Raw genomic sequence first — 11,903 nt, 5'->3', positions numbered from 1 at the left:
TATACTTCTGTGCTGTTCCTATATGTATTTGCCCTCCAGCTGTATTTATTGCTTATAGCTTATCTTTACCCATCTGCTGTATTGCATATGCTGCTATCCTGGTCCTTACTGATCCACATAGACCTGGCAAGTCTAGTTCCGTTGCATCATTGCCTCTAGTCCTTGTTGTTCACAATAACCTTTGGCATAGATAATCCACATCACCAGGTGAGGCTATAACACCAACTAAAACAAAACAAAGTGTCCTGAAAAGGTAACGTGATATTATAAATAAAAAATAGCCAATTGTATTTGACACTAAAGATCGTTTATTATAGACAGCAAATATACCATATTTAGGTGTTTAGTTAGCAGCAACAGTTTGATCCAGCCAGGCTCTAAGAGTTGTTACTCTTGCATAAACTCCAGGAGAAGATGTAGAGCAAGAAGAGCTTCCCCAGGACACAATACCAGCCAAAGTCCAAGCTCCATTTCTCTGGCATACAAGAGGTCCACCAGAGTCACCCTAAAAAATAAAAAGTTAATAAGTATGTATTGTAAGAAACCAGAAGGTAAAGTCCTGGATGGCAGATATGTGTCACCGAGATGTCTGGCCTTGGTAATGTAAAATCTATACCAGTAACACTGGGTTAATGAGAGAGTTTTAATTTGACTAGATTTGGGGTCTGAAATTTAGGAGCAACCAAAAGAGTCTGTGTGGGAAAGATGGTCCCCATTATCTAACCTAGGGTTTACAGGCCTAATAACAGCAGCTGGGTTAGCTCAGCAGAGTGGAGTGTTTGTTTGATGAATGTGTTCTGCAAATTGTATCTTCAGAGAGGAAGAGGACTAGAACTCTAGTGCCACCTATTGGAAGTAGCAATCCTAACAGTCAATGTCGACCCTTTAACGAGCCTTGTCACATGACTCAGGACAAGAGCAAAACCAGATCTCAATTTGCAGACACTGTGTTTTGGGGTACTGCCCCTCGTCAGTGCAAAGTGGAGATCTGGTTTGGCTGAGAGAGAGACGTCTAACCGGGATCAATGTGTTCTAAACTGCTTGAGCTGCTACTACCTGGAATTTTATTGTACCTGTAGAATGGACTGTTTATGTTATTCATTTGTACGTGAGAAAGCTGTTCTCACGTGGGAGCTGTAAAGCTTATGAAGAACAATAAACTTAATTCTGTTTTGATCTAAAACCCTTTGTGCTTGTGCATATCCAAGTGACTACCAGAAAGCATGAATCCCTACAGCATATAAATGAAAATTCAATAAAACTTAATTTTGATTATTTATGCTAATTAATCAATGGCTTCTTTAAATGATCGCCAGCATAGTCGGGTATGTTTACAGATTTGTCACAAGCAGGCAGCCAGATTTGATTGTTACATTTAACAAATAGAAGACCTAAATATTTTATGACTCTTAGATCTTACGGATGTAGCTTCCACCAACATAACAGAGCTCCACATTGTTTTCATTGACTTAAGCAATGCACTGTGCAAATAGCTATTTTTTTGTATGCCCCAGTGAAATTGGCAACTGCTATTAGTAATTTAAAGAGGACCTGTTGCTCACCCTAAATATTTAATGCTTTACTTGTTGCAAATGCCGCTGTTCTCCTGAAGCTCTCATTGTTTTTCTCCATTTCTCCATTCCAGATATATTGCTCCCTCCTCTCTGTATGCAAATCTAATCTTTTTTAGCCAAATGGGCAAGGTCTTCAAATTTTCTCTGTGGGCATATTTTAGAGGACCACGTCCACTTGACAAGAAAAGGACTAGATTTATATGCAGGCTAGAGTAAGTCATAGCTCAGGAATGGAGAGGCGCAGGAACAAAAGGAAAACAATGCCAGATTCAGGAGAACAATGGCAATCAGGGTAAAAAAAAGTAAAGGGTGGTCCGACCCTGGTAGTGAATTTCATACTATTTGTTTACCTATTTTAATTACTAATCTAACCATTTATTAATGATCTTCCTTTACAAATTCCTTACCCTATACTTTAGCTTCCTTAAGCTAGCTTCAAGTCTATTTTTTTATTACTTCCGATGACGATTCTTTTGAATCTCTCAGAATATACTTGGGATTCTCAAATGGATCATCATCAGGGGGCAGGTGCTGCTGTTCCTCATATGGCATGCCTTTTCTCCCTGAAACAATGTATCAGCGGGGGACGGTGCTGTGGTCACTCCCCCGCCTTGACACCAGACGTCATCAGGCATGTCCTTTTCAGAGGCTGGGCTGTGTCTTTTCTACTGAGCATGAACTGACATCTGACACATGCTCAGTAATGACAACTGGCGAGCCAGTGAAGGATCACCATGAAGGAGCTCGGCAAGGAGGGAGACCATAGGAGCATGTGTCGGAATTGACAACTGGCACATGCTCAGCAAAATAGACACAGACCTGTCTCTGAAAAGGATGTGCCTGATGATGTCCCATTTTAGGGTACGGAAAGCAACTCTGGGGCGTGACCACGGCGCTGCCGCCCTTATGAAGCTGTAATTTAGGTCATGTTCACATGTTGCATTTATTCAACGCTTTTTTATGCAAATTTTCAGCTGCGTTTTACAGTAGCAGCAAAGTCTATGAGATTTCAGAAATCTCATGCTCACACTTTGTTTTTTTTTGTCCTCAATATATTGTGCAATACCTTGGTTTTTGCCAAATACAGCATGTTACTTCTTTCAGCGATTTTTCAGCACTTTTCCACCCATTGAAAGCAATTGGCGGTTCAAAAACCACTGAAAAAAACATATATCAGGTTTTGCTGCGTTTTTGGTGCCGGAACCTGATGAAGTAGAATCACATTTTTTTTTATGCACTAAACTTTTTCAGAGTGCACAAGAGACAAATGTACCCTGACAAAAACGCAGCAAAAATTACAACAAAAACTAAGCAAAATCTGCTTTTTTTTAGGCAAGTTTCTTATTTCCAAGAGAGCAGGTTTTGCCTTTGGAAGAAAAAAAAAACTCGGCAAAAAACGCAACATGTGAACATAGCTTTAGGCCGGTTTCACACGTCAGTGGCTCCGGTACGTGAGGTGACAGTTTCCTCACGTACCGGAGCCACTGACACACGTAGACACATTGAAATCAATGCATCTGTGCAGATGTCATTGATTTTTTGCGGACCGTGTCTCCGTGTGCCAAACACGGAGACATGTCAGTGTTCGTGGGAGCGCACATATTACACGGACCCATTAAAGTCAATGGGTCCGTGTAAAACACGGACCACACACGGACCTTCTCCGTGTGCAGTCCGTGTGGCGTGCAGGAGACAGCGCTACAGTAAGCGCTGTCCCCCCCACATGGTGCTGAAACGCTGCTGCACAGAAGATATGAATCGCGGCTTCAGCACGATGCAGAGTACCACATGCGTGGGTACCACACGCTCCGTGTGGTACCCACTCGGCACACGGGCGGCACACGTGTGCCGCATGTATGGCCTACGTGAGCTCACAGGCACACGGACACGGATAACTCCGGTACCGATTTTTTCCGGTACCGGAATTATCTGGACGTGTGGGACAGCCCTTAAGGAGGAGAAGGATGCCTTGTGATTGACGCCAGCCCTTGCCTCCTGATGAGTCAAACAACTAAAAAAAAAAAAAAAAACATAGACTGGAAGTTAGAGAAAAGAGGGGAATAATTAAATCAAGAACATTTTAAAAAGTCATTAAGATAGGTACACATATAGTATGAAATTCACTCTTAGTGTCGGAAAACATCTTTAAATATTTACGGTTAATGACAGATTCTCTTTGATACATAGCAAAACAATAGACATGATTTGTAGATATAATAGTAATAGTAGATATAATGGTATACCATGCAGGATGAGGCTCCAGAGGCTCCAGCGCAGATCATGGTGCTCTGGATTTTGTTACCCCAGTATCTCTGGCAGTCACTATTGGTCAGAAGAGGCAGAGCTACCTGCTGCAGTTTGTTTGGGGTAGTTTGTGCTAAAAGACAATACATAACGCAACATATAAATCCTGTATGGTAAAGTGCTGTCATATTATACTCGGCTTTTTATCTCTAGGTAAAGTTGCCAGTAGAAAGCCGACATTTCTAATTCAATTCCTAACATTTTCTTACTTGAAGCACTGACGTAGCCCCATCCGGTGGTGACGCATCTCTCGCCTCCATTGAATATATCGGCTGTAGCAGCAACGCACACTGGGGACACACGACTGTCAAAGCTAGCGGCGCTGGAGAGCTTGATGAGAGTGATATCGTTTACAATGGTAAAGGAGCTGTAGCTGGGATGTTTGAAGACCTGTTAAAAAAAAAATCCGCCTTAGGGCGTCTACTCACACGTTTGTTTCCTATGTTTCTAAATCTATATTAAAAAAGATGCCATTGATTTTAAGTATTTTTCTAAGCTTTTACATTTTCTGTACTTTCTAAAAATCTGGGGGAAAAACCTTAAGGTATGTTGCAGTAAGAAAAAAAATGCCGCTGACCCTAAAGAGAGGTGAGCGGTAAGTATTTTATTCTTTTTTTACATCTTACTATTGTTAAATTCTGGCATAATATCCGTTGGCCCCCGATTTATCTTTTTTTTTTTTTTGCTTTTTTTTATATTGAAAGTTTGAATTTGAAACACTTTTATATTTTTATTTTTGCACCAAGTTCATTATGGCTTTTGCACCATGTTTATGTGGGGGGGTTCAGTCCTTGTCGTTTTTTAGGCTCGCTCAGCAGTCTTGACATTCGTTTCTGATCTAGAAGTTTTCAACTAATTCATCATTTGTGACTTGAAAATATTGCAAAATTTTCCTGTAATGCTATGACAGTTCACTACTAGTGCAGAGCAAAATTTGTCTAAGGCTAAGTTCACATTTGCGTTGCGTCGGACGCAGGTTCGGCGATGCATGCGTCATGCACCCCTATATTTAACATGGGGGCGCATGGACATGCGTTGTCTTGCGTTTTGTGACGCATGCGTCATTTTTGGCGCAAGCGTCAGGGCGCAGAGGGCGCTGCATGATGCCATTTTTTGCGCCAAAAATCATGCCAAAAATGGACGCATGCGTCGCAAAACAATGCGTTTTGCATGCGTTTTGCATGCGTTGTGCGTTGCGTCGCCGATGCAACGCCCAACAACGCAAATGTGAACGTAGCCTAATTTTGTTTTTTTTCGTGCAGCTAAAGACTAGTTTCCAACATTTTAAAGTTACTGAAAGAATTGTGGGATATTTTACTCTAAAAAAGGCACCAAAGAAGCAAATGAATGAAATGAATGAAAAAAGCATCTTTTATTTTATAGTAAATTAATCAAATATCAAGTGCAAGTTTTATGTATTTTGTGCAATGTCCATCAGCAAAAAACAAAAAGACAAGACAGAAAATGTACTTTAAAAAATGCAAATAATGAGTTGGGTCTATTGTAACGCGCCATGGAATAAATGGCGCTATCAAAAAGTATAATAATAATAATATTTGTTTTTTATTTATTTTTCTGTGCCACTTTGTACATAAGAAAATGTACCAAGTATGATGTAATTTTTCCATTTTTTGCGCTTTTGTTTTATCCTCTCCTGATTCCAAGAGCCATAACTTTTTTAATTCTTATTTCTCGTTCGACATTTTTTTGCTGGACAAGTTATACTTTTGAATATCATCATCAATTTTATCATGTGCTGTACCAGAAAAAAAAATCCAAGTGTGACGAAATAGCAAAAAAAAAGCGCAATTTTTTAAATTATTATTTATAGTGTTCAATTTACAGTAAACATGACCAGGGAACGTGATTCTCCAGGTCAGCTCAAATACGCAGATACTAAACATGTACAGTTTATTTTATTTAAGTGGTGAAAAAAAATCAGAAATTTGTAAAAAAATAAAAAATAAAAAATAAAAAAAAAAATTGGCTTGTGTCATCATTTCCCAAGAGCCATAAAGTTTTCAATTTTCGGGACATGGACCTGTGTGAGGGCTTGTTTTTTTGCATCTTGAGTTGATATATTTATTACCATCAATTTGGGCAAGAAATAATGTTTTTTATTAAATTTTTGTGAACAAAAAGCCGCAATTCTGGTGTTTTGATTTTTCTTTTGCTAAGCCGTTCACCAATTGGACTACAGTAATTTATTTGATATTATGATAGATCGGACTTTTACAAATGCAGCCATAACAAGTTTGTTATATTTTTTTGTTTCTTAAATTTTAATAGAGGATGAGGAGGGTGAATTTAACGAATATATTTTTTAAAAAAAATTTAATATCTTTTTAAACATTTGTTTTCATTGCATTTCTTAGTCCCCTTAGGAGACTTGCTATATACATTTCACAGAAGAATTGTCATAACAGGCATGGTGGTCTTCAGCAGACCCCTGGCTGTCATGGAAACCCAACGATGTCCCAAGTTCACCTCATGGGCATGTCAGATTATGCGTCCTCCTACTGGGGTCAGAAATTGACAGCAGAATTTAGCAAGTTAACAGCTTTGCTCTACCCATGGCTGTTAGAGGCAGGTGATGGCTGAGTAACACACCCATCATCTGCTGAGAAAGAGGCGGCTCAGCTTTTGAACCATCGTCAAAGTCGAGGAGCCGGCATAGGATGTACCGGTACTGTGTATGTCGTGAAAGGGTGAAGTGTGTGTTCACGCTTTTTCCTGAGTTTTTGAAGTGGAAACTTTTCAAAACTTTCCTCAAAAATTCATAACTTCTCAACAACTTGGAGCTTCTACTCAAAAAAATTCATCAAGACGAATCACACCTCCGATTCAATTTTGCTACTTTTTTGCATTTTTACACCAGTCCCTGCCAGCTCTGTCCCAAAGTGGATGGCGTTAGCATGGGACAAGGCATGCAAAACACCCAACGTAATTCAGGAAAATTCTAAAGTCCTTGACTGAAGCAACATCTCAGGCGAGGTGCATGCAAGGCATTAATTACACGGGGTGTGCCTTTTAATGAGTCTGGAACATCTTAGGCCGGTGTCACACTACAGCGAGATACGGCTCAGTTTGGTTAAAACCAAGCTCCGGCGCCGGCACTCTGGAGCGGAGCGTGTGGCTCCATATATTGCTGTGCGGCTGCACGCTCCGCTCTGGAGTGCCGGTGCCAGAGCTTGGTTTTAACCTGCGAGACTCGGCCATATCTCGCTGCGTGTGATCCCGGCCTTACTCTTGCATGGCCTTAATAAGACTGGTATAAGAAACTCCAGTCTTAATGAATCGGGCCCTCAGTGCGAACACATGCATTTCACATACAGTGCTTTTTTGGAGGGGGAAACACCATTGCATTTTCTGCACTTAAACTAGGAGATGATTCAGCAGAAAGGAGAAGTATAATTCTTTTCTTTTTGTTTCCTATTGCATTTAAATCCAATCTTGATTGCTTGAAAAAAAAAAACTACTATAAAAACTGCCAGCGGAACTGCATTTTCAGTGAGAAATTGCTAATTATAAAATGTTCTTTATGAAGCAGAATAAACAAACTTTGCTTTACTTTTCCTGCTTACCCTAGAAATGGTTTTAGTTTGAATAGGCTCAGCGGAGGAGGAACGGTCGTATTCTCCCAGAATTACACGGTGGGAGGTTCTGTAAATAAATGATATACAAGGATATATCAACTGTTACATTGTATTCATGAGATCTACAGTACTAGCGATCATACTGCCCAATATGTCAGACTGGGATATCTAAGGCCCACCAATAACATTCACTCTGGGATCCCACTGTTCAGTTACATACAAATATTATAGTAACCTCTTTCACAAATGTAACTATGCTTTTGTATAATAATAAACTGGGTAGTTTGTTGAAAGAATGATGAGATGCTACTTTTGTCTGTACATAGTGAACCAAAAGTATTGGGTCAACTACGGCTCATGTTGATATGTAAGTGGCTTACTCCTGCATAGGGGCTCACCGGGGAATACACCAGTTCACCGATGGGCCAGTTCAAGGCTGCTCCAACATATGTATAAACAATAATGATGAGCGAACGTGCTCAAATAAATTGTTATCCGAGCATGCTCGGGTACTGAGTGTCTTCCACGTGCTCGAATACTATGTTCGAGTCCCCGCGGCTGCATGTCTCGTGGCTGTTCGACAACAGCAACACATGTAGGAATTTCTTGTTTGCTAAGCAATCTGTGCAAGTGTTGTGGCTCTCGAACAGCTGCTAGACATGCAGCCGCGGGGACTCGAACATATTATTCTGGCACGTCGAAGACACTCAGTTACATGCTCAGATAACAGCTTATTCAAGCATGTTCACTCATCACTAATACAGAGCAATTCACAATAATTGCATCTGAATAGTAATCACAACCTTTAAAACAGCCTTAAAGGGAACCTGTCACCCCAAAAATCGAAGGTGAGCTAAGCCCACCAGCATCAGGGGCTTATCTACAGCATTCTGGAATGCTATAGATAAGCCCCCGATGTATCCTGCAAGATGAGAAAAAGAGGTTAGATTATACTCACCCAGGGGAGGTCCCGCTGCGGTCCGGTCTGATGGCATCGTGGTCCGGTCCGGGGCCTCCCATCTTCTTACGATGACGTCCTCTTCTGGCCTTCACGCTGCGGCTCCGGCACAGGCATATTTTGTCTATCCTGTTGAGGGCAGAGCAAAGGACTGCAGTGCGCAGGTGCTGGGCCTCTCTGACCTTTCCCGGCGCCTGCGCACTGCAGTACTTTGCTCTGCCCTCAACAGGACAAAGTACACCTACGCCGGAGCCGCAGCATGAATACAAGAAGAGGACGTCATCGTAAGAAGATGGGAGGCCCCGGACCGCGACGCCCATAAGATCGGACCGCCCGCCCAGGTGAGTATAATCTAACCTCTTTTTCTCATCTTTCAGGATACATCAGGGGCTTATCTACAGCTTTACAGAATGCTGTAGATAAGCCCCTGATGCCGGTGGGCTTAGCTCACCTTCGATTTTGGGGGTGACAGGTTCCCTTTAAGCAGACATTTCAGGCTGGGAGAGACACTTTGATCAATATTATGTAAAGTCTGTGGAGTTTATGCAGTTTAACTTGTGATGTATCACTATTCAATGTTAGTTCCGCGACAGTCAACTTTAGTGACTACTTTTTACTACTTTAGTACTTTCTCCATTTTCAGTATCCACGTCTTTTCTGCATGTCCATCATTTAGAAGATGAAGGTATTCAAATATTAAATCCAAATACCACTGAAGTAGATGAAATAATTCTCAGTAAGAAATTTGTCAATACTTACGTGACACCACAGTGGGCGGCAGTGACCACCCACAGACTATTGATCAGGGAACCACCACAGAAGTGGAAGCCAGTCCTGTCCTGTGGATAACAAAACCATCAAAGCAATGTAAACCGGATATTAACCTTGTTATTGTGTTTATTTCATACAATTACTTTGAAGTTGCCCATTACTTTGTATACCTTTAAAAAAAACGGATCCATTCTGGTCTTAGAATTTAAAGAAACACACTCTCCTAATGTATCCGCTCTGTTCCTCGGTACTGCTACATTGGATTACCAACCTGATTTTTTATCAAAGAATCATGGAGCTAATACAAAGTTAGTGATTTCTTATGATTTACCAAAGTATCTATAAAAAAAATAAATGATACGTGTCTGCAGTCCATAGTTCTTATGTAAAGACATCAGCTGCATTCACTGTGAGTTGTAAATTGATGATAAATTTATAGTAATCTGTATATATATTTCTCCAGGTTAAAAAAAAAAATCTCAGACAAACATGTCAAATTTAGTTTATGGACAGGGGAAAAATGTGTCTTAATTCTTATGAACTGTCCAGGAACTTTTAGACAGTTGGCAACTTTTGGTACCTCTTCTGAAACAAATAAACAGTCTCCAAGTAGGGATGAGTGGACCCGTGGATATTCAGAATCATCGGGTTTGAGTGAACTTTAGTCCAAAGTAAGGTTCGGGTACCAGAACTTTACCTGAACTTGAACCCGAACCCAAGAGAAGTCAATGGGGATCCAAACTTTTGTGCTGTAAAATTGTTGTAAAATGGTCTTAGTAAGGGCTAGGGGGCTGCAAAAGGCTCTCTATCTCTTTCTTCTGAACTGGAACACCAAAATGGACTTCTGAGAGAAATCCATGTTCGGAGTTTAGCACTGGACACCACTTATCCAGTACGAACCCCGAACTTTACAGTTCACTCACCTCTATCTCCAAGCTTTGGTTTCTTACTCGAATGGCACGTGATTGCTGCACCCAATCAGTGGCCGTTGACTGGCTGCAGCAGTCATCTTACAATCACCAATGGAAAAGGTGAGGAGGAGCCATCAAGAGACACTGGCAGCAGTACCAAGTAAGGTTTGGGGACTAGTTGATGAGTATGTGGGTTTTGGGGGGATTGTAAGACCCCAATCAAATACATTTCCTCCTAATTAAAAATTAGTATTTCCCATGGGACATAGGTGTTATAAAGTCAACATCTGTCTATTACAGCTTGGTCAGAGCTAGCTTCCTTAGCTGCTGTTAAAACACTTACTGGATATGATCGGCTGCAGCCTTGATTTTCTGTCTGAAATGGGAGAGAATCTGTTTCTTCCAGGTCAGAAGGAAAGTCAAGGCTAAGCATAGATTTGAGTTAAAGCTCACGGATTTAAAAAGATGCACCACATTTATTAAGAAGCGTGAACTTCCTAATGAATTACTGTAGATGTACATTACTTCAGCGCACTTTCAATGAAGACCGCCATAGGAAGCCTTAATTAAATTACCCCAATTACAAGTAAGGTTTTCTCAAAGTTCAGTGATATATGCACTTTAGTAATATATCTTATCAGTGGAATTTGCTTTTTCCTCTTCCAGGACAGATATTTCACTTTCAATTCATGTGTAAATTCTGTATTCAGCTAAGACAAAAATGTTCCATTCCTAAGATAGGAGATGACAGTTGGTGCTTATAAAGTTCTATGGAGGGAAGGAGGAGCAAGAGGCAAACAGACATTCTGCCCCAATAACAGTTACAGTTCTTCATAGAGCTTTATGAGCACAAACTATCATCTCATATCTCATTAATGGGAAAGTCTGTCTTCACTGAATATGGATTTTACCAATGAATTGAGAATTTTGAGAAAGAATAATCAGTCTTGTGAACAAAGAAGTGGATTTCTCTGATAAGATATATTACAAAGTTGCTTATTTCCTTGTACACTGTTGATTTGTGCCACAAAATTGGAAATTAACTTTGAAGTTTATTAGCTGATTTTGTAATATATGTGTAGGTTGCTGAACTTTTATAAGCAAAATAAACAGTATAGTGTGTAATATAATACTTTACCTGCAGAGACACCTGCCATGGCCATGAACCGGAAATTGCATTCTCCCCATTCACAATCCTGGCATAACCAGAAATGACCGGCTTGATGCTTGGCACACCACAACCTAAGAAATAAGTGCATGATAGGTATAAATGGAAAGAACTGGTGATCTCCGTAAAAGAGCATGATCCAAATACTGTATGTCTACACTTACCATAGGTGCCCCCTAGCAGGGCAAGACAGGACAGAAGCCACAGAAACGCCATCGTGGTAAGTGGAGCCTGGTCAAATTTTGTGCAGTTTTTATATCCTCAATTAGTGATTAATAAGCGCTGCGTGAGATTGGAGAATCAAATCTGTTATCAGAAAACCTTGGATTAATATAAAAAAATGGTAACAGGTGTTCTCAGAGAAAAATTAGTGGGAGAAACAGATGTTATAAAAGAAACTTCTTGGATTTCCTCCATGAGAAATAACCAGCAGAGTTTGTTTTAGACTTATGAACCCTTCCTAACGGAATACATTTTCAATCTTGCACTTTTGTTTTTTCTTTCCCAATGGGGGCCTATTTTTGAGGGTGGCACAAGTTGTAGTTTTAAATTATTCATTTTACCATTTCATGAACTGAAAAACTTAAAAAAAATACGAGTGGTGAAATGGTTAAAAATAAA

At 40.3% G+C, this 11,903-nt stretch overlaps 1 protein-coding gene across 1 annotated transcript; it reads right to left on the bottom strand.

The window, feature by feature from the left end:
- Positions 1–298: 298 nt before the first annotated feature.
- On the bottom strand, positions 299–11,584 carry LOC143809577 (chymotrypsinogen A-like). Its single transcript, XM_077292622.1, has 7 exons — positions 11,447–11,584; positions 11,253–11,356; positions 9,192–9,271; positions 7,463–7,541; positions 4,088–4,268; positions 3,818–3,951; positions 299–505 (listed from the first exon to the last, which is right to left on the bottom strand). The coding sequence occupies exons 1-7, from the start codon at positions 11,496–11,498 to the stop codon at positions 344–346; spliced, it is 792 nt and encodes a 263-aa protein (XP_077148737.1). The 5' UTR covers positions 11,499–11,584; the 3' UTR covers positions 299–343.
- Between the last annotated feature and the right edge of the window lie 319 nt (positions 11,585–11,903).

The sequence above is a fragment of the Ranitomeya variabilis genome, chromosome 2 (genome assembly GCF_051348905.1).
Source record: "Ranitomeya variabilis isolate aRanVar5 chromosome 2, aRanVar5.hap1, whole genome shotgun sequence".
NCBI classification, from domain to species: domain Eukaryota; kingdom Metazoa; phylum Chordata; class Amphibia; order Anura; family Dendrobatidae; genus Ranitomeya; species Ranitomeya variabilis.
Note: the sequence above shows the minus strand (reverse complement) of the source record. Positions and strands in the feature narration are given on the sequence as shown.

Coding starts and splice junctions, on each gene's coding strand:
- LOC143809577 (XM_077292622.1), bottom strand. CDS start 11,498: ATGGCGTTTCTGTGGCTTCTGTCCTGTCTTGCCCTGCTAGGGGGCACC. Junction 11,357..11,446: donor CCTGCTAGGGGGCACCTATG/GTAAGTGTAGAC, acceptor CTTATTTCTTAG/GTTGTGGTGTGCCAAGCATC. Junction 9,272..11,252: donor CATGGCAGGTGTCTCTGCAG/GTAAAGTATTAT, acceptor TGTTATCCACAG/GACAGGACTGGCTTCCACTT.